The 23,984-nt window shown below is 38.1% G+C and overlaps 1 protein-coding gene across 8 annotated transcripts in view; it reads right to left on the bottom strand.

The window, feature by feature from the left end:
* The window catches only part of nlgn1 (neuroligin 1), a 666,539-nt gene that overhangs the window by 440,457 nt on the left and 202,098 nt on the right, over window positions 1-23,984 (bottom strand). For 5 of the 8 annotated variants that reach the window (XM_043702211.1, XM_043702212.1, XM_043702213.1 and 2 more), the window contains 2 exons: window positions 5,305-5,364; window positions 2,471-2,620 (listed from right to left, as the gene is read on the bottom strand). The exons of 1 other annotated variant lie outside the window; for it this stretch is intronic. In XM_043702211.1, coding sequence (XP_043558146.1) covers window positions 2,471-2,620; window positions 5,305-5,364 — 210 coding nt within the window. The remainder of the gene's footprint in view (window positions 1-2,470; window positions 2,621-5,304; window positions 5,365-23,984) is intronic. 2 more of the 8 variants (XM_043702216.1, XM_043702217.1) reach the window with 1 other exon arrangement.

The following is a 23,984-nucleotide window of genomic DNA, read 5'->3' as shown; positions in this document are numbered from 1 at the left end:
GGGGGGGGAGAATTGAAGCCAATTCCACATTATTTTGTTGGATTTAAACCTGTGCTTAGGCCACAAGTTCAAGACTGGATTATTAATCTAGCAATATAATACTATGCTAGCGTGTCTTGTTTAAAATCAATGGGAAGTATTAAATGGTCAGTAGACTCAAGTACAACGTCAGTTAATAAGATGTTATCAAAAGGTACTCGAGTGAAATCAATGGAGCGTAAAATTGGGTGGAATGTAAAGTAGGGGTTGAACCTGAATTTACCACATGCCTTCTAGGCAGCTAAGGTTACAATTACGCCTATGAATTTTATTTAGAACATAAATTTAACATTCTTGTTGTATACAATGTAAATGAAACATCTGCTTCTATTAAGCGCAAAATAGTTTGGATAACTCCCTTTCCAATATTTGTAATAATCAATTAGTGCTGCCCAAACAAGATATTTTTATTAATTCACATGAGACTGTGAGAATGAGACTGAAGTTGTGCTCAAAATGGCCATGAAAGACTGTCACCCAAGGCCACGATCAGGAGACTCAAAGCGTTAGCAGATCCAAGTCAGATTTACATTTTTCCGGTGATCCGATATTTCCATTTAGAGTAGCAGAAGGGTGAGGGAAGACAGGAGAAAAAGTTTTGGAGAAGAAAACAGTGCAAGTTCTGAGGTAGTATAAACCAACTGCCTAGATGCAGCATGACAAATGAGCATTCAGCAGAGTCACAGAAAATTTTGTAAAACTGAGCAGAATACATAACTTTCTGCACAAATTCTACTGAACTGTAAGGACCAGTCATTAAGCTATTCAATGTCTGAGAGCACTAAACATTCTTCTCCACCATCCCTGGTTCTCCAACCATGTTTGGAATGAATGTTTTTGCAGCTTATGATAATGGCGTCAATATAGTAACAGCTCTTGCGAGGTGTCAACAAAGAAGTTTTCTGAAATTGTAGTTAATGCTTTTCTCTAAACTACACCAGATAACATGTCGATCAAAGCTGTGAGCAGAACATATTTTTTAAAACTCAGAGTTTTAGCCTGTGTTTTTTGTTACATTTAAAAGACTGAGAATTTAAAATCTTCAGATCATGAAACTTAAATAGGCCTCATCTACTCCATTAATTTTCAACTCCTGCTTTGTGGGTTATTCCGATTTGAACAGTGAAGATGGGGTCATTTTGAATTTGGAACTAATTTCAAATTGCCATGCTTAGTCTAACTTTCCTGCTTGAATGAATCACAGTCTGCCAACTCCTTTCCGCATGCAAAACTGCAATATATCAGAAGTTGAGCAGGACCACCATCTTCAGGCAAGTTCCGTCAGATTTATTAAATGTCTCCAGTTGACCCAACATTATGAAATTCAGATGCTCAATATTTTGGAATCCATTACATTTTTTGAGCTGCCGATGGAACAACATGAAGTTATGGACCATGTAATTTTTTTTCCCACAATCTGGTGTACTCTTGATTGAAATACTTATTCGATTGCCTAACATTTTCTAAAAATATTACATTACACTGTTGCCACAGATTATGCAGTGTGAAGCTAAAGGTGTAAAACAGTTTCTTTGACTTTATTGTTTCTAAGTCAAAGACTTACAATGTTCATTTGTTGTGACGAAAATCCAAAACTTCAACTGTCCTCACCCTTTTCCTGCTGCTCTGATTCATTCTTCTGATGTTTTTTTACATCGCAAGTTTTAGTTCAAAATGGTACAAATATGCTAGAATTGTCAGATGACAAAATGAAGCACAAAACTGTACATTACATATGTAAGATAACATTACACACCAAGCATTTGTTGGTTGATTTCATTGCACAAAGGTAAGCAAAGGTTTATAGAGTACTCATTATTTAATAGATAAATCATGTGACTAAAAATGATTTGATTTCGACCAAAAGTATTTGTTTAAAGCTCCAGAACAAATACTACATTTATAATAAACATTGGTTCAAAGCTTAATTGTTGACTATGTTAGGCTAGAAATAACAACAGCGCAAGTAATGAACATTTCGCATACAAAGCAGCATATCCGAACATCAAGTTCTGAACAATTGTCCCTTTGCACTGCTGAGTCACCAATTTAATGTCACTCAGAATTTGACGATCAATAAGACAATAATAGCAATCTAGAACCGAAGTATTAACTCAACTTACATCTGTCTGGAACCAACTATTTCACTTTAGAGGACGATTGGGAATGAAGCCAGATTTTTAACAAATTTTTGAGGGCATTACACTGCTCAATATCTATGGCTATCACTTCATCCTCGTGAATCATTAATAACACTATAGTGACACTGCAGCTGATCTTAATAAAAATCCAAAAATCTTACCACATCTCACATTTCATCCTTTCAGCAGCATACTTCAGATATATTGTAAGCACAGAAATGCTCCACAGAAGATGCAAATACTATTCACCAAAGAATTTGACCTGAATCACCAAGGAAGCACAGTCTTACCTAAAACACCAAGCCGGTAGTTGACAGTAATGACTATGACATTGCCATAACTTGCAAGTACACTTCCATCAAGTATATTTCCAGTGCCCTCCATGTATGATCCACCATGGATGAAGACCATAACAGGTTTAGGTCCACTATCTCGAATATCTGAAAAATGACACATAATTCAAAAGGTTTGGAACCAGAAAGACGGATCGTGTAAGAAAATTGCTCATTTTGTAATAATGAGAAGTTTGCTTAAAGGAGACAGGAAGTCAAAGCATTTTGACTTGGACTCATCAAGGCAGTGATACAAGAAACAGACTTGAGAAAATGGACACCAATTTATACAGCATGAGAAGACGGTGCTGATTAGCTGGGCCATTGTTGTCAAGGAGATGCAACAACAACAGTTAGCTGTCAATCTTAGCTCTCAAGCTAGGCACATAGACTCTGACAGGTCAGGACATTGCTACTGGAATGCTGCATGTCTCCTTTTAGCAATGTTAAAGTTCTATACACTAAGCAATTATTAATTTAAAAGCTGTGTGGTATCTAACCTTTTTTTAAAACGTGCAGTATGTTTCTCAAGCAAATGTTTATGGATAATTTTATTAATAATCTGTCAAAGCATTTTTTTCTAATGTTGCATTATGATTGATTTTAGGAGCTAGTGACACTCAATTTAAAATGTTATTAATGAACAAGCAGTGCTTTACTAAAAGTAATTAGCATATACATTGCAATATTTGGAATTGTGTCGGATTTGACAACAGAAATAAGTCCTAAAGTTAATGTGATCATATGTATAAGCAATGAGGTACAATCCTTATTCCAAATAGAATATATGGAAATGATAATGATGGCACGGTAGCAGAACAAACTACTCCAATCTACACAAATACAGATGATGGCTTCTTTAAACTAATTTCCCTACAATTACTTCATAAGTTAACTAAAACAGTATTGATCACTAAATTGCATTCTACTTAACTTAAGAGTGCTAAGATCCTTCTAATTAACAGTCAGGTGACTTTATAGATAGATTAAAATACAAATCAAACAAGTGTGTTTATTACTTTTAAAGAGATAATGCTCCACCCAAATTAAAGTAGACCCAAACTTACGAAAATATTTAAAAGATGCCACACATATGACTGATTACACAGCACAGAAGTACATTGATTACAATGATGCAATATGGTAAATAGTTTCTTTCAGTTAATTCATCAAATTTCTTAAGATTAGTTATGCTTAGAAAGACACCTGCTGTTCTCCTGATGATGGATGACAGAGGCAATTTTCTGCTGTGAAACATTATTATTATATATTATTGTACTGGAAATGGTGCATTTTCATTAAAGTATACTGCAAGATCACAGCAGCAGTATGGGTGACAATATAAAGAAAGAAAATTTGTAAATATAAACAACAGATTCCACTTATGTAGGAGAAATGAAAAGGAAGCAAGCAAACAGTGAACACTGGAGGAAAATGTATGAAAAGTCGAGACAGTTGAGTCGGATATCAAGAGCTCATTGAAATAAAAGGTTTGAGGAGAGATTTAAACATAGTGAAAGGTTGCAAGGAAAAGGAAACTAGCCTGAGAGTTCTTAAGCAGAAGTGTAACAGCTCGATGCATTGCCACCAATGGTGCAGTGGATCTCAGTGATATAAGGCAGGCTGAACAATTGCCAAATTAGGTGGAAGCATGCAATACAGGAATATGAATCCATCTGTAAAAATTCTGAAATAAGCTCACAGATGCACAAGTTGGATATAGAGACTTTGGGAGTGGTGGTAATATGAAGTTTTCCTGAGAGTGCAGGCTGACAAGGGTTGACACATTGAAACCTGCATTGTTGAGGCACAAAAGCCTCCTGGCAGAGCATTAGAAACGTCAATCTTTACTGTGCTAAAGTAATCATTTAAAGTTTTGGTCATAGCTTAATGAGTCAGAGAGGCAACTGGAGAAAGTAGCAAGCTACTTTGGACTATTTGAGGACATAGAAAGGTGGAGTTGTCGAACATCAAAATTTGATAAAAACCTGTACAACCATATAATCTACATTCTGTTCCTGATCTTAATATGCTTGTATCATATATGGGTGCAGCATTGCTGCGAGAAGCCAATAGGCAACGTACAATCAAATTGGAATTTACATATCTGAAAGCTATTATAAAGAAAGCCAACGGTTATTATATGGTACAAAATACGTACATCTTAATGCTATATCTAACTATACATAATGGTGGTCCTTTTCCACATGTCCAGCACTCTAATCTCTCCAACAAATATAGGAGAGATTTAAAAAGATCTTTGCTTGAGAAGCACTTAGATTTGAAATAATTAACCCTATGTGAAGAATAAAATAGTACAGATCTATAAATTGATAACATTTATAGGTGGCTGTGACATAACTCAAGAAGAAACCATATGCACCTGATCTGTTAGTCTAGTATCTACAAAAATTAATATGAAGGCATGCATTAATGCTAGCAGAAATATAATACTACTTTAATATGCTAAATGATATGATTTCTGAGCTGATACCACGTAAGGACCTAACACTTACATCAACATAAATGAGTGTTTAAAAAGAATTGTTCAAATAGTGATTCGTGGAGGCTTTTTTTCTAAATTGCTATACTCAAGTAATGTGGAAGAATAATTTTAAAGCATTTAAGTAAAAAAATGATAAAATGTCAATAACAAGCAATAAGACAAAAAGTTTGAAAACTAAGTGCTAAAAATCTGCACTTCAAAAATGCATTAAAAATGTATTTTCAGAGGGACGAAAAATTTAGACAGTCATTGTCATGCATATTGGTTTGGCGTCAAAAAAAAATACCTTCATCTTCTGCGCCATCATTATCACCTAAATCATCAGCCTGTTTCTTTGCAAGGGGACCTAGGATTAAAAATGAAGAAAATGGAGGAAAAACGAGAATTCAAGAACATACAAGACTTCAGAAGATCTAGAAAATATTGTTTTAAAACATTTCTTGAAAAATTGAAATGTAAAACGCATTTGTTTAAAAAATAAAGTATCTGAAAATATATAAAAAGATAAAAAATTAAAACACTTCACATATTTAAGAAGTTGAGTTACATTATAAGTTTTTCAACCATTATGTATAGAAAATATTATGCACCAAATACAAAAAGTCATATTATATCAGTATACCCACCATTTCAAGAAAAAAAATTTCAAATCCTTTCTTAATAATTAACCTGTTCGACCCATTACACAGGTCGCAATATCAAAAGTCTCAAGTTTCTTTACATCAATTAACTATTTTCTCATTCTGAAAGTAATATATATAGCTCTCAAATAACTTTTAAATGCAGTTCACAAAATGCAGAAGAGAAACCTTTTCACCAGAGATTTTTCCAGAAATAAAAATATGGAATGCAATGCAAAGAAGGGTTTTTGAAGCCATCACCTTGTGATGTTTACTAGCCAAAAGCAAAAAACATCCAAATTAATTTGGGTAGGAATCTTTCTCAAAGTTATTATCTACATTTAACCTTTCCTAAATATGTTTCCTCTGCATTGTAGTGCATCATTAACTTACAATATAATAATTTTGATTGAAATTAAAGTGAAATGATTTGAACATGTTATCGACTATAAAATCAAAAGAATTCAATATATTAATATCAAGTCTATATTAAATGTCAACCAAAATTCTTAAAATTAATTATATACCTTTTGAAGGTATATGTAGTAATAACATTTAAATTAGGTAACATAAAGTCACAAATTACATAATGTATGAGTCAAGGATCACAACGACAACAGACATTGAATAAGCAGTATATATGTAGATCATAGATTTGTACCTGAATGTAAACTTTTTTTTATTTAATTTCATCTCTTTACTTTAATAATTATTTTTAGATATTGTCCATTAGCAGAAAGTTAAAAACTTATGGAAACTCATTTTTTCCTGTAGCGGAGTATACATTTTATAACATTGAGAGATGCAATACAAGCACTTATAAACTTTCAGCAGCCGGAACAGGATACAATACACACCAACAAGCATTTTAGTGTCAAGCAAGCTCTAATGGGAACAATCACAGTGTGTCCAACAACATTCTTACAGAAAATACTTCTAACAAATAAGTTAAATGCTCATGCTGGGTAAGTATCAATGTTTTTTGCATGCACTGAAAGGAAGGATAATTAGGAACAATGAACATGGATGGCAAGATGAAACAGCGAGAACAAATCTTGAAGATTGAAAGTGCAAATTTTGTACGTTTTTCTTGATAAAACGTTTCACTGATTTTTGATTTCCTGTGATACTTCTGAACATTGATCAAAAGTACAACATTGACATCCTTTGCCTCCTATTTTTGTCAAAACTGTATCACGAACAACTATTTTGAGTACACAAATATGCTTTAAATATGATTAAATGTATAAAGTTCAAGATCCCAAACAAATACAATAATGTTTAAAGTGCCTTCTGCAATGGCTTAAATGACTGTCGTACTCAAAAGCACCATTTTTGGGCAAAGAATAATTTTGGTGTTTTTCACAGTACAAAAGTTAAAACAATTAATATTCTTTATAGAGCAAATTTAAAAAATTGCTAGTTAGATAAATTATGAAAAATGTCTAAAATTTTAGGAGGACATTGTAACATAAACACATACAAGTGACTGACTAGCCTTTCATTTTTCAAAGGACTTCTTACAGGGACAGTTGCAAGTTCAGGCAGTTATATCTTATTTCCAAGTATTCAAGATTCTTCGTGCAAGGTCAAAATCTGATCATCTTAATGGTGCAGCGAATTGATTGAAAGTTGAATAAGTATCTAAAGATGCAGCAACGGTAATGGTGGTGGTGGTGGTTTGAGGGGACTGCAAAATTACATCATCTATAAACTGGTAACAGCTTTCTATCAAAGTCTTGAAATTATAATCACAGTTGACTTCTTTGTAGAATTCATTACTACTTCTAAGACATATCTAAGTTGAATTTTCATAAGACTAGAAACTTCATATATTCATACAAACACTTAAGAAATCAAACATTTTCAGTACTGGACTTAAAATAATTTCAGCTCAACATACTCTGCAGTCATGTTAAAATGCATCTATGATGTATACATAATCCTGTCAGTTCACATTATACCACATAATGTCAAACAATTGTACTGCTATTAATAATTATCAATAGCTGAATATGGGTCAGATATTCTGGAGACAGACATGTGACACAAGACGAACATTAGGATCATGTGGAAGTCCTGACATATTGAACTCCCAGGAAATTGTCCAGGAAGCTTGAAACACTGATAGTAAATTCTTCTGTTACCCCAAAACTATTTGCAGAAGTATCCAACACTGATCTAAACTTCGAGACTTCACAATATTACCACCCAACTGTTTGTAGATTTTTTTAAATGTTCTCATGTGTGCATCACTGACTGGTCAGCATTTATTGTCCATCACTAGTGGCCTTTATGAAGGTGGTGGTGAACTACCACTTTGAGCTGCTGTAGTCCATGTGCTGTAGGTAGACTCGAGGAGGAGGACGAAGAAGAGGATCAAAGATTTTGGCACAGTGACACTGAAGGAACAATGATATATTTGCAAGTCAGATGGTGAGTGACTGGAAGGGTGGTGGTTCCATGTATCTGGTATACTTGTCCATCTAGATGGAAGTGGTTGAGAAGTTAAATGGTGCTATCACTGGGTAAAAATCATGGAAATTCCTTCTTATGGGCTTTGCGAATCCACCTGGATTTCTCAATCTGCCAGCTATTCAAGGGATTGGGTAGTTGTCAGTGTGGTGCCAGTCAAGCAGACTGCTTTGTCCTGGATGGTACCAACCTTTGAATGTTGTTGGAGCTGCATTCATCCATGAAGCAGGGAGTATTCTATCACACTCCTCATGCGTACCTTTTCAATGATGAACAGGCTTAGGTGTGTCAGGACGGAAGTTACTCGCTGCAATATTCCTCGCCTCTGACCTGCTGTTGTAGCCATCGAATTAATTGTGTTTCCGATGAATGTGATAGATGCAACTTTTATGGGATACAGCTATTGCTGGCAAAGCTTGCATTTATTTCCTAAACCTTAGTTGTCCTTGGAAAGATGTTGATCTTGAACCACTGCAACCCATGATGAGCAAGTTTACCACAGTGCAGGTACGGGGTGGGGAGGATTAAAAGATTTGATCTCTATGATACGGAAGTAACAGTAATATATTTCTAAGTCTGGATGACACGTGACTTGGAAGAGAACTTCCAGGTAAAGATGTTCCAAAGTTTTTATTCTTCTGGGTCATAGAGGTGGTGGGTTTAAAGAGTGTTGTTAATAATGAGTTACTAATGCACATCAAATAAATGGCACTACCATTCTATGTCTGTGGTGAAGGACTCAATTGAATCTTCTTTCACCACATTCTCAGGCAGGGCATTCTACCTCTTAACAACTCGCTACATAAAATGAATTTTCCTCATGTCACTGATGCTTCATTTATTCAATCCCCTTAAACTGGTGCCCTCTAGTTCTCAAACCTCTCGCAAGAAGAACAGCATCTCTTCATCTACCTCCTTAGACCTCTAATTATTTTGGACATCACCATGAAATCTCCTCATAATCTTCACTTCTCTAATGAAAATAGACCCACTTCTCTAATTTATCAAAATAGATGAAATTCATCATCCCTGGAATCCTTACAAATCTCTTTTCCCCGTTCCTTCCCATCCTCCACAAAGAGTGGTGCCCAGAACTGGACACAATACTTTGGTTGAAGTATATCTTACGATGATACTCAGTGCTCCTATTTATAAAATCTGAGACCCTGTATGATTTCTTGTCAGTTTATTTTATCAACTTCTCCTGCGCTTTTAATGATTAGTGTACAAATATCCAGAGATTCCTCCTGGAGACCCTTTACAATTATAACAGTATTTGGATTGACTCTTGTTCTTCGTACCAAAATGAATTTTCTTGCATTTCTTGGTATTGAATTTCAATTTCCATGTGTCCACCTTTCCACCAGCCTAAGTCATTCTCAAGTTTAACACTATGGTCTTCACAGTTTACAATACACCAATACTTCAGAAAATTTTGAAATGATGTCTTATGCACAATTTTAACCAATATTCCAACAGTCTAACTGCTGGATTCACCATGGCTCACTGCAATTTCCCTCATTCAATCTTCTGCTCTTCACCTCATCAATTATTTTCTTGTGTTCTTTGATGTCCTTATTGTAAAATTGCACAGCAGGTGAGGTGTTTGTTGCTGCCAGAACTTCTGGCAACCATACTGCTGGCATCATATTTAAAGCTCAGCTGCACATGACTCCATACAAGGTAGTCACGAACTGCGCTTCACACCGTGTCACTGAGGTTGAATCGTTATCAGAGATTACATGACCCAAAAAGGCATCTTAACTCCCTCCTTTGCTCACAGTGATCTACAGAATGGTGGAGAGGAGGGGAGTGTTTTATCTCACACACTAGCAAAAGAGGCCATGCCAGAAGATCCAGTGTGCCACGACTGAGTTACTAGCCTGTGGCAGTGCTGTGCCTAGTATAATGCAGAATGTACAGCAGTGCAGAAAGAAAGATCATGATTTTCAGCACTCCACAATCATAAATGCCACCACCTACGCTCTGCTACCTCACATTCTCAAACCACCACTCAAACTCTGTAACTGCACTTGTATTCGCCAACTTGTATATCTCAGTATTGAATGAATCACATGCACTCAATAGCTTTCACCTACTTCAACTTCAAACTATGAATTTTTACTTCCCTCTGCACTTTCTAATCAATGAGGAAAAAGTGAGGACTGCAGATGCTGGAGATCAGAACTGAAAATGTGTTGCTGGAAAAGCGCAGCAGGTCAGGCAGCATCCAAGGAACAGGAGGATCAATGTTTCGGGCATAAGCCCTTCTTCAGGGCTTCTTCAGGGCTTCTTCAGGGCTCCCTTCTTTCTAATCAACCACAGGATCCATTGCTCCTACTTCGAGCATTTGATCCCTCCCTTTGTCACACTGTAAGAACATTTGCAAATGCTCCAACCCCACCACAAACTGGAGGGATGGCAGACATAAGGCTTCGATCACCACCTGAGGAGAAAATACTCCAGCTGGCTAAAAAAGAATACGCCCGTTCATGTTGGGATAGAAGATAGAACATAGAACAATAAAGCACAGGAATGGGCCCTTCAGTCCACAATGTTGTGCCTAACATGATGCCAAATTAAACTATCCTTCCTGCCTGCCTGTGGTCTGTATCGCTCCATTTCTTGCATATTCATGTGCTTATCTAAAAGTCTCTTAAACACCCTTATCGTATCTGCCTCCATTACCATCCCTGATAGTGTGTTCCAACTCCTACCACTCTGTGTAAAAAAACTTTCCCCTCACATTTCTTTGAACCCCCCCCCCTCCCAACTTTAATGCATGCCCCCTAGTTTTAGACATTTCAACTCTGGGAAAAATATTCTGACCGTCAACCCAACCTACACATCTCCTAATTCTATAAATTTCCATCAAGACTCCCCTCAGCCACTCCCGCTCCAAAGAAAACAATCCAAGTATTTCTAGACTCTCCTTATAACTCATATACCCTCTAATCCAGACAGCATCCTGGTAAACCTCTTTTGTACCCTCTCCAAAAACCTCCACATCGTGTCTGTAATCTGGTGAACAGAATTGAATGCTATATTTTTAAGTATGGCCCAAGCAATGTCTTATAAAGCTGCAACATGACATCCTGACTCTTGTATCAAAACGTATAGTGCTGGAAAAGCACAGCAGGTCAGACAGCATCCAAGGAGCAGGAAAACCAATGTTTCAGGCATAAGCCTTTCATCAGGAATCCTGATGAAGGGCTTATGCGCGAAACGTCGATTTGCCTGCTCCTCGGATGCGATCTGACCTGCTGTGCTTTTCCAGCACCACACTTTTCAACTCTAATCCCCAGCATCTGCAGTGCTTATTTTCTCCTCACCTGACTCTTGTACTCAGTTCCTGGATCAATAAAGGCAAGCATGCCATACATGCTCTTTACCACCCTATCTACTTGTGTGGCCACTTTTAGGGAGCTTGAACTTCAAAATCCCTCTGTACATCAATGCTCTTCAAGGTCCTACCATTAACTGATACTTTTCCCTAATACTTGATCTCCCAAAGTGCAGCACCTCATACTTACATGGATTCAACTCCATCTGCCAATTCTCTGCCCATATCTGCAACTAATCTGTATCCCGATGTATCCCTGAACAACGTTTTACACTATAGACAACTCCACCAAACTTTGTCTGATTTGCAAACTTACTAACCCACTCATCTACATTCTCATCCTATTATATATATATATATATATATATACATATATGGACCTCCAGCCTGAAAATACTCTTCCACCACCATGTTCTTCCTTCTACAGGTAAGCCAATTCTGAATCCATGCAGCCAAGGCACTGTGAAATCCCATGCATCTTAATCTTCTAGATGAGCCTACCGAGAAGGACCAGGTCAAAAGCCTTACTAAAATGCGTGTAGACAACATCCATCGATTAACTGCTCTACCTCCATCGATTAACTTTTCAAAAAATTCAACCAAATTACTAAGACATGACCTGCCTGCACAAAGCCATGCTGACAGTCCCTAATTAGGCCATGCTTTTCCAGATGCACGTAAATCCTATCCCTAAGAATTTTATCCAATAGCTTCCCAACCACAGATGTGAGACTCACTGGTGTATAGTTCCTGGATTATCCCTATTTTCCTTCTTGAACAGAGGAACAACATTAGCTATTTTCAACAGTCCTCTGGGACCTCTCCAGTGGCTAATGAGGATACAAAGATCTTGGTCAAGGCCCTAGCAATCTTTTTTGCCTCCCTCAATAACGTTGGGTAGATACAATCAGGCCCTGGGGCTTATCCACCTTAGCATATTAGCATGCTCCACAAAACTCTCACCATCTGATAAACCAGCTTGCTCTCATGCCTGACTCTGCACTTTCACAATTATCAATGGCTAAGACAAGGGACTATCTTCTGCCTGAGCCTGAGTTGATGCATGTTGCACTTAGGGGACTGTACAACATGCATCAACTCAAGCTCAAGCAGAAGACAATCCTTTGTCTGAGCCATTGAGAATTGCGAAAATGCAGAGTCAGGCACTGGAACAGCAGGCTGGTTTATCTAAGGCAGTTGGAAAAATGGATCGAAAGATTTAGGAGTTCTCCAACATTATCATGTATGCTTATGGTTGTCACGATAAAGAGGGTGGAAACTGCCATGGAGTTCCAGGTCCAGCAAATTCACTGTCTACTGGATATGCACGTGGTGCTGAACTCAATCCCTGCAACGACAGGTCTCAGCATTGATGGCAAGGCAAAGGTTCAGATGAGGGACCTCAACCTCACTCCAGATGGCCCTTCCACTCAGGGAGACAAGGTGGTGCTAGCAGGAACCCATAAGGAGAAGAAGCAACCCACAGGCCATCAAGGAGCTTCTTCTGAAAACACTCCAAGAAAGACCTAGTCCTCCATGCTCCACCCTGCCTATGATACCAAAACCTGCAGGAACTCCAGGTAAGGAGGATAACCTGTTCCTTAACAGGATACCATCAGCAGATCTGGGCCTACCAGACACAAACTCCTCCTCTGAGGTACCACTACCCAAGTCTTCCAGGTTAACAGGACCAATCACTGCTGGCCTCCTCTACCCCAATTGAAGCTTAATATTTTTCTTCTCTCCCTCTCTGTATGTCTAACCGCACATATATGTGGGATGGGTGACACCTAATTGTAAATAATCTTGTAAAATTATATGCACTTGCAGTCCTAAAATGTCTGCTCTTAAATGCAACATTTAAAAGGCATCTGAATGGATATATGAATGGGAAAGGTTGAGAGGGATATGGGCCAAATGCTGGCAAATGAGTCTGGAATAAGTCAGGATATCTGGTTGGCATGGACAAGTTGGACTGAAGGGTCTGTTTCCATGCTTTACATCTCTATGAGTCTATATCTTTGTTGCTGTTGGACATGGTTAAGGCATGCTTATGTGAGAAATGAGCATCCTCTTCAGAAATCCCAAGAATGAGAGAAATTGTAACGACTAATCTTTACTTATTTTTACTAGCAACCAACTCATTGACTGCAGATAGCTTCAGATATCAGATATCGTTGAATCATGATGTTGATGACTACTGCCAAGCTTTGGACTTTAATGTGGAAAATATGGACACTATATGCAATATAGGTTCTGGCCTGCACACATCTTCCACACTTACTCTCATTCACAAGGTATGGAATTAGCGATGATTCCACACATCTCTGGAGGAATATGTTCATTCTATCAGCTTTCCATGAGAACATCTACCATTCAAGGCAGGAAGATACACAATGTGCAGTTCACATATCCACTCACCTTTACGGCGCAGTGTTCGACCAAGAAAAGCTGTACAAATGCTGCCTCTCTCAAGTTCAATGGTGTCTACAAGATGCTCAAGTATTTCTGAGCTTCAGGGTAATTTAGCAATCTGTTCACAACCAATGACAGAAGGGTCAAAAGAAGATGCCTCGGGATTGCTTTCAACCTGCTACCTATAATTTTACAACTTCACTATACAACAGTTGGATATTAGGATGGCCAATTGAAGCCTGAAGAATTACCTAATCTGAGTGATATGGAGATGCCGGTGTTGGACTGGGGTGTACAAAGTTAAAAATCACACAACACCAGGCTATAGTCCAACAGGTTTAATTGAAAGCACCAACTTTCAACAACCACCTGATGAAGGAGCAGTGTTCTGAAAGCTAGTGCTTCCAATTAAACCTGTTGGATTATAGCCTGATGTTGTCTGATTTTTAATCTAATCTGAGTGCCATGTGATATTAGTGTCTTGTTTCACTTACTGCTGCTTTTTCCCATGGTCAGCAGGACCTGCAAAAGGTCTTGAAAGCAGAATCACCTGAAGATATTAAGCATGCACTCAGATGGATAATTAAACATTTATTCAGCAATAGAAAAAGTGAAGCACAGCAAAAGTAACATGATCCATGTCTTTTGTATGAGCTGCTTGTCAAATAATCAGCAGAAAGTTATACAATAAAAGGAAATGGCTTATCGGGCAAGACAACGCATTGCTTTATGATAACTCTTCTGGATATCCTTCCTGATCAATATCTTGATTAGCACCTTCAGTTTCATCTTCAGAAGATTATTATCAATCTCCTCTGCATCCACGGCATCACTTTGTCAGCTCCAGTTGTGAAGGGCTCAGCATGTCACCACGATGCCAGATATCTTGCTGGCTTATACTATAAGACTTTACCAAAATGGTTAAAGGATCAAAATCTCACTTTATGAAGGCCTGTGGTCTGTTCCACTACATCCCTGGTCAAACCTAAGGCAGCATTGCATCTTCATTCTTTGCCATTTTGAGGTTTTGTAATTGTGTCTGTATGGAGGGATAGCGCTCATCTCCCAACAGCCAACTTTTACAACCTGATGCCCTTGTAAGTAGGTGGGAACTTAAGAGTCCTCTAGTATCGACATATAATGGTAGCTCCTAGTATATTTAGTACATTCCACCAAAATCTGATATCTATAGTCACAGATTAGTTGAACATTAATGGAGTAGACGTCTTTCTGTTGACATGTTCTACAGGATGCTAATAAGGCCCTCTCACAAAGCAGCATAGCACCCTGCAGCTGGGGGAATACCAGCAAGACTGCAGAATCCCACTACCTGCTTCCCTCATTTTGTTATGGGGTGGTCCAGGCAAAAACGGTATCAGTAACATCCCAGATGTACTTATGGGTTCAGAATTCGGAGATGCCACTCAGGCTGTCAGTTGCTCCTTGAAATGAGCCACTGGTATAGTAATTCAGGGCAGTTATGAACTTGATGTCCAATTAGATTGGATGGTAACCCAATCATGTTTAGCACAAGTTCTGAATAAGTATTGAGAAAAGGTCACTTGACCCAAAACATTAACTCTGAAACATCTTCACTCCACAGATGCTATCAGACCTGTTGGGTCATTCCAACAATTTTTATTTTTGCCTCTGATTTACAGCATCTGCAGTTCTTTCAGGTTTTCATTCTGAGCACAAGCCCTGCTCCAGCAGATTACACAATTCAGTGATGATGGCCCAAGACATCCTTAATCTGAATTTTCACTGTGATTTTGAGTGCTGTAGAAAACGATAGTGAGGCATATGAATGCAGGGTCTGATCATTCTCTTCTGCCTCCATTGGGGTCTTCACCTGCTGCTTCTCTTTCAGGAGGCTGTATGGCAGCCATTGGAGGGTATTATCCTTCTGGGCGTTCTGACTATGTTGAAATTGCTTTTTCCTTTAATGTTGTCTTCACATTTGAAGCAAGGCCTCAAGGACTCCAACCTTGGCAATATTCAAGTCAGATGCATGACTAGATGATCTGTGGGGAATGTCAGAAAGAGAACACCATTTCACTACAAGTACGCCTAAGCCTTCTGATCAATCACAATGAAGTGTCATGATACAACGTACCATGGGACACTTTGCAAGGAAGTCAATGACATGCCTTGATGAGGAGTCTGTGGTATGTAAATTTATCCAAACGTATGTTGTGCAACCAAAGTTTTCATGCTACATTGAAGGCATAGAATTCTCGCAGTTACTCAAAAGAAACACCCTTACTTATCACAAATTATGCACTTAAGTTGAGTCTGTGAATGTGGCAGCTCCAAAGCACTGTGTTTGAGTGATAGCTGTGGAATACGTTACAGAAATACCGATACGAAATGCAAATAATGTTTTGAAGTTAATGCCTAATTACATTTTCCTAGCTGACAGGATAAAGAAGCAATTAGTGTGAACAATGTAGTAGTCATGATTGCTTAAGGCCTTTGTTTGTAATGTTCATTCTTGAAAAATAAATGGCCTGCCAATGAAGTGCAAAGTGATGCCAATTGTACGGCATAACAGAATCAGTGAATGCAAGTTTAATACCTAATGTGCTGCTCCTTTAACAAGGTTAGGTTGTCCCTCGTGTTTTTTTCAGAGGGGTCGTAAATGCAGAGACTCCGAGAGGTCTGGCTTTTATGGGTTTCAGAACCAATTCGATTATAGCTAACAAATACTGCCTCGGGGAAAAAGGCTTTCCAGTTTTAAAAAAACACTTGTACAATGAAAGGGGACTGGCAAGTTCTCCCAGCTCAGCTTTTTCCGGTTTGGTTTGGTTTTATCAGTCTGGCTGTTCAGAGCAAGCAGTCAGGCAGTTTTGAGGCTGCTGGTCAAAGAAACAGCTACATGGAAGGTGTTCCATGCTAAGTTCCGCTGACATCTTTACTGTAAGACCTCTTTTTGAGTTATACCTAGGGACCCAACTGAGGCTACATTAACAAATTACTCATTTATCTTTTGCAAACACTGGTGTCAATCATACATTACAGCTTTCAATACACAAAAAATGGACTTGCATCTCCCCAGAGTTCTGACAGTTCACAAAACATTTCCCTTAACATATCCTCAAACTTCCTCAACAACTTAATGGATTGGGCATAAGTAGTACTAAAGTCTGGGATCATCATTTGTTAAGCAGTCTTAAATCACAAAATACAAGAGATGTTAATTTAGACAATCAGCTCTGTGATATTTATTTATTTTAAGAATCATCAATGAATTATTTAGCAACTTTGCTTTCAAACATATTTAAGTCACTTTCTCCTACTAGCCTTTGTAGCAACACATTGTGGTCAAACCACATACTGTGCAAAGACATTTCAGGGACTTTCCTCTACATGAAATTTTGAATAATGAAGAGAAATAGTAAAACACTATTATAGACAAAGATTGAGGATGAGCTAACAGAGAGGATTTGCAGAGCATTTTTGACAGCTGTGCAGGAACAATAATGTTGGTAGTTTTAGCAATTGCAAAACAAAGCATAAAAGGAAACGTAAGTGATCAATTGATAAAGGTTTGTTTTAACATATCAAGAGCTGCTACCTAGATTTGTATTTTTCGTGTCCAAGAAAGAAACATTGAATGAAATAGTCATGCAAAATTATGTAGGGAAGATAACCATTGCAAACAGATGATATGTGCCCACAACATGGTTTAAATTAAGGTAGAATATGATAGTGAAGAGTCAAAGGTAAGGATACTGGATTAGTAAAGGCAAACTTCTGAAAGCCATAGGGGAAGTTGGTTCAAATTCCTTGGGGAAAACACATATTTAATAAGGGCAGAGATCCAAATTAAGCCTTCCCATCATCCAGCTTCATCAACACCACCAACCTAAATGTGCTCTTAAAGAGTTATCAAGAATGCTGGGATTTCAATTTTTGAGCAATGGACAATGAGTTCTTAACAAATGAAGATTGTGAATAAATTCTGGATTAACACAAAGTCCAAATATTTCTTGGCAAGGTTCAACATATATTGAGATGAGTCAGATATTTATTGGAAAACAATTCAAAATGTTAAACCTGAGCATTGAGTTGATACCTCAAAAGCACATATAGGATGAAAAAAGCAAACAATCACATAAACACAAAGGATGCTCTTTTAAATTTGGAGGATAGAGACCGGCCCCAAATATTCGTGTAAGTATCTGTCAATGAACAAAGACATGTTGATTGAACTTCAAAAGGCTGATTTTCTGTGTTTCACATGGACCTTTGGTGTATGTGCACAATACAGAGTAGGTAATATCATAAAGTTTGACTGTGAGAAATTATATTACTATGCAAATAGGCTAACAACATGCAAACATGGTTGTACAAACTAAATGAATGATCTAAGGAACAGTAAATTGCTTTTCTGTACATCAATATAAATTAGTCTATACTTCATTATTAAATATGAAATATACAAATAGAAAGCCATTATCAAAATTGAAAAAAGATAACCGGTTTGAGTGTGATCATCACTATTTAATAAAACAAGTTCTTGCATCAACTACGAATTGAGCTCTATCAACTCTTCATAATTTATTTTCCCAGAAATTTTGAACTACTTTTGAATGGTGGAATTGCGAAAACCTTTAATTATATAAATCAATGGTAAGAGTAAATTAAAAGTTCTAAAAGCTTACTTTAATTTATGATTGGATTAACAAATTCAACTTTGTATGCTTTTCATCTCGTTGGTACTAAATAGTTATGAGCTTTATAAAAGAATAGAAACTGACCATTGTACACTTAGTAGATTTACATAGCACCAGCAAGTCAAAATAAGCTAAATCTCCATATTGTGTGGACTTTTCTTTCCCAAAAACTCAGTTTCCTATCCATTTCTACTCGTTATTAGGTCATTTTTCTCCCTTGTTTATCTGAAGTGTTCCTGAATTTGAAACCAAAATACACCAGGAATACTTAACTGGATGAGAATATCTGAAAGAGAACACTAGCACACTAAATGGTCTGTGATTTTTCTTCAGAACTTGAAGCATTAACACTGCTTCTCTATTCACAGATGCTGCCAGACCTGATTATTTTGTATTTTTTGTTTCAGATTTCCTGAAGCAAAATGTTTTACTTTTGTACCTGTGATTTTAAATGTTTTGAACAATTTCATTTATTGAATTCTTGGAATAGTGTAATACATTATCACAGGGTTTATGCAGTCACGTGCAGACATTTTGTACACTGTCATGATAAAGTTAGAATTCCATATTAATCACAGATTTAAATAAGTTCTGAAACAAGTAAATGAGCAAACAGTTATAGATCAAAATAATTTATCCCCTAGACCAGGGATTTCATTCTTGGAACATTTAACCTAGCAGCAGGAAATTGCAGTTTGAATCCAGACATCAATGAGAATCACATTCAAAGTGTCTGCGAAGTTGAGGAAAGGATACTAAGTCTACCAATAAGCTTGAGGAGAGAGGAAAAAACGTTCTTGCAAAGCAGAATATTCTATACTGCCAGCTTGCTTAAGTACTCCTTCCAATAGGTGAAGGCCATTCAACCTGTCAGGACTGCGCTGCCTTTCATTCTGATCAAGGTGACTCATCTAACAAAATGCCAGTTTCCTGCAGTATCAATTTTTATACTCAACATGCTCAATAATTCAGCTTTCAGAGGCCTCTGGGGTAGAAAATGCCAAAAGATCATCACCTTATTAGTAAAGATATTTCTCTAGTTCTCAGTCTTAAAATGATGTACTCCCCATTTTGAGATTATATTCCCTGGTTATAGATTTACCAACCAGCGGAAACATCCTAGCTCCCTCTATCTGCTATACCCCGAAAGAATTTTGTAAGTTCCAATGAGATCATCTCTCATTCTTCACAACTCTACTACAGGTCCAGTTTCTTCAATCTCTCCTCAAGAAAATCCCATCACCCAAAAGATTACTCAGGTGAAGGTCATGTTGCAATCCTTGTATGGCAACTTTATCCTCACAGAGATAACCATAAGTGATAATTTAACATTTTATTTGAAAAATAGGTAGTTCAATTTGAAGACAAGGTGCTAACTTTGAACAAAACAAAAATTTTAGGTGTAAGGGATAAATTGACTGAGATGATTACAGTAAGTAGTAGCACGGTACATTGGCAACGGATCATCTTTAATGAACAATTGCATAGTTTACAACAAACGTACCTTCTTTAAAAGGTACAAACACCTAAAACAATTAGTCAATCATGGCAGACAAAAATGTTAAGGATTATAAAAAAAAGTCCATAAAGCTCTAGTAATAGCAATAAACCTGGGGATTGGAGGATTTTAGAATATAGCAAAGGAGGACTCAGAAGGTGATAAAGAAAGGGAGGATGGAATGTGAATGCAACTACAAAAAAAGACAGTAAAAGCATCCACATCTGCATAAAAAGGAAACATTTGTTTAAGACAAATAAAGGTCCATAAAAGCAGAGTCAGGGAATTTAAAATGGGGATTAGGGAAGCTGAATGATCATTTTATTGCTGTCTTTAATGATAAATTTAATCTCCTAGAATTCACAATCTAACAGGTTAAGGAGAATGAGGAATTAAAGGAAACTAGTATTCATAACTAAAGTTTGATAAGTAATAGTTGACAAGTCTCTGGTCCCTGATATTTTAATTCCTGGAGTGTTGGAAGAGATAACTATGGAAATTGTGAATGCATCATCTTGAAAAGTTCTATAGATTCTGGCATGGTTCCTACAGATTCAAAGATGGCAAATATCATCCCATTATTTAAGAAGGGAGAGAGAAAGAAAATGGGAACTATACACCTTGTATCATATTGAGAGGAAATGTTAAATTTTATTATCAAGAATGGTATAAATGGGCACATGGATACAGCATGGAAACAGACCCTTCAGTCCAACTCGTCCATGTCGACCAGATATCCCAACCTAATCTAGTCCCACCTGCCAGCACCCAGCCCATATCCCTCCAAACCCTTCCTATTCATATACCCATCCAAATGCCTCTTAAATGTTGCAATTGTACCAGTCTCCACCACATCCTTTAGCAACTCATTCCATACACGTACCACCGTGTGTGTGAAAAAGTTGCCCCTTAGGTCTCTTTTATATCTTTCCCCTCTCACCCTAAACCCATGCCCTCTACTTATGGACTCCACCACCCCCAGGGAAAAGACTTTGTTTATTTACCGTATCCATGCCCCTCATAATTTTGTAAACTTCTACAAGGTCACCCCTCAGCCTCTGACGCTCCAGGGAAAGCAGCCCCAGCCTGTTCAGCCTCTCCCTATAGCTCAAATCCTTCAACCCTGGCAACATCCTTGTAAATCTTTTCTGAACCCTTTCAAGTTTCGCAATATCTTTCTAATAGGAAGGAGACCAGAATTGCACACAATGTTCCAACAGTGGCCTGAGGTATCCCTCTTCGCAGTCCACTACACCTCCAATTTTGGTGTCATTTGCAAACTTACTAACTGTACCCTCTTATGCTCACATCCAAATCATTTATATAAAGGACAAAAAGTGGAGGACCCAGCCTGATCCTTGTGGCACTCCACTGGTCACAGGCGTCCAGTCTGAAAAACAACCCTCCACTACCACCCTCTGTCTTCTACCTTTGAGCCAGTTCTGTATCCAAATGGCTAGTTCTCCCTGTATTTCATTGAGATCTAACCTTGCTAATCAGTCTCCCATGGGGGACCTCGTCGAACGCCTTACTGAAGTCCGTATAGATCACATCTACTATTCTAATGACCTGACTGGATATTAGTCATGTTAGTGAATGGGACACCATGTTTGATGAACTGGTTGGAGTGTTTTGAGGATGTTACATACAGAATTGACAAAGGGCATCAGTTGACATAACAGACTTGCATTTTCAGAAAGCTCTTGATAAAAATGTCCATTGCATTTTGATTAGCAAAATTAAAACATGTCTGACAGAAGGAAATGTTTAATGCAAGAATTCAGGATTCTCCCTGTCAGTCAGAGGATAAACATCAATGGGTCATTTTTAAAATGGCAGGTTCCAACTAGTGTGGTACCTCAAGGATCAGTAAATGGGCCCAATTGTTCAAAAAAACCATCTGAATAAGGTGATTAAAAAAATGTAATTTTTCCAAGTTTGCATTTGACAAAGAGCTAAGTGAAGTGAGGCGCTGTGAAGAAAATGCAAAAGCAAATTCAAAGGGATTTGCACAGACCTAGTCAGTTGGCATGAATGTGGCAAATGGAATGGATTTCGGAAAACTGAGAGGTTTGTTATTTTGGTAGGAGGAACAGATGTGTAGAGTCCCTCTTAAATAGTAAGAGATTACAAAGTGTACCTTTCCAAAGAGACATGGTTGTGCTTCGATAAATCACTGAAATGTAAAATATAGGCACAGCAAGCAATTAGGGATGATGTTAGCTTTTATTGCTAGAGAATTTGAGTACAGCAGTAGAGAAGTCTTGCTTCAACTGCCTTAGTTAGATTGCATTTGGAATATCGGAAATACTTTTGACACTTTTCAGTCGGAGGACACTACTGCCATAAAGAGAAAGCTATGAACAGAGTTGTTGTCTCTGGTTTGTTGCCCGTGCCACGTGCTAGTGAGGCAAGGAATAGGGTGAGAGATGAGTTGAACACGTGGCTACAGGGATGGTGCAGGAGGGAGGGTTTTGGATTCTTGGATAATTGGGCTCTTTCTGGGGTAGGTGGGACCTCTACAAGCAGGATGGTCTTCATCTGAACCAGAGGGGTACCAATATCCTGGGGGGGAAATTCGCTAAGGTTATTGGGGTGGATTAAAAATAATCCAGCAGGGGGATGGGAACCAAAATTGTAGTTCAAGTATAGAAAAGGTTGAGAGTAGGGAGGTCCAAAATCATGTTTCAGGGACGCAAGATGGCACCAGCAAGCAAGAAGTTGGTTTGAAGTGTGTCTACTTCAACGCCAGGAGCATCCGGAATAAGGTGGGTGAACTTGCAGCATGGGTTGGTACCTGGGACTTCGATGTTGTGGCCATTTCGAAGACATGGATAGAGCAGGGACAGGAATGGTTGTTGCAGGTTCCAGGATTTAGATGTTTCAGTAAGAACAGAGAAAATGGTAAAAGAGGGGGAGGTGTGGCATTGTTGTTCAAGGTCAGTATTTACAGTTGCAGAAAGGATGTTTGGGGACTCGTCAACTGAGGTAATATGGGCTGAGCTTAGAAACAGGAAAGGAGAGGTCACCATGTTGGGAGTTTTCTGTAGGCCTCTGAATAGTTCCAGAGATGTAGAGGAAAGAATAGCAAAGATGATTCTCGATAGGAGTGAGAGAGACAGGGTGGTTGTCATGGAGGACTTCAACTTTCCAAATATTGACTGGGAACACTATAGTACAAGTACGATAGATGGGTCAGTTTTTGTCCAAGTGTGTGCAGGAGGGCTTCCTGACACAGTATGTAGACAGGCCAACAAGGGGCGAAGCCACATAAGATTTGGTATTGGGTAATGAGCCCGGCCAGGTGTTAGACTTGGAAGTAGGTGAGCACTTTGGTGATGGCGATCACAATTCTGTTATGTTTACTTTAGTGATAGAAAGGGATAGGTGCATACCACTGGGCAAGAGTTACAGCTGGGGGAAAGGCAATTAAGATGCAATTAGACAAGATTTAGGAAGCATAGGATACTGCAGGGGATGGGCACATTACAAATGTGGAGTTTATTCAAGGAAAAGCTCCTGTGTGTTCTCGTTAAGTATGTACCTTCAGGCAAGGAGGAAGCTGTAGAGCACGGGAGCCGTGGTTTACGATGGAAGTGGAACCTCTGGTCAAGAGAAAGAAGAAGGCTTATGTTAGGATGAGATGTAAAGGCTCAGTTAGGGTGCTTGAAGGTTACAAGGTAGCCAGAAAAGACCGAAAGAAAGAGCTCAGAAGAGCCAGGAGGAGACATGAGAAGTTGTAGGCGGTTAGGATCAGGGTAAACCCTAAAGCTTTCTATAGGTATTTAAGTAATAAAAGAATGACAAGAGTAAGATTAGGGCCAATCAAGGATAGTAGTGGGAAGTTGTGTGTGGAGTCAGAGGAGATAGGGGAAGCACTTAATGAATATTTTTCGACAGTATTCACTCTAGAAAATGACAATGTTGTCGAGGAGA

This window comes from Chiloscyllium plagiosum, chromosome 13 (genome assembly GCF_004010195.1).
Source record: "Chiloscyllium plagiosum isolate BGI_BamShark_2017 chromosome 13, ASM401019v2, whole genome shotgun sequence".
In the NCBI taxonomy this organism is placed as follows: domain Eukaryota; kingdom Metazoa; phylum Chordata; class Chondrichthyes; order Orectolobiformes; family Hemiscylliidae; genus Chiloscyllium; species Chiloscyllium plagiosum.
This window is presented reverse-complemented; position numbering and strand designations above follow the sequence as displayed.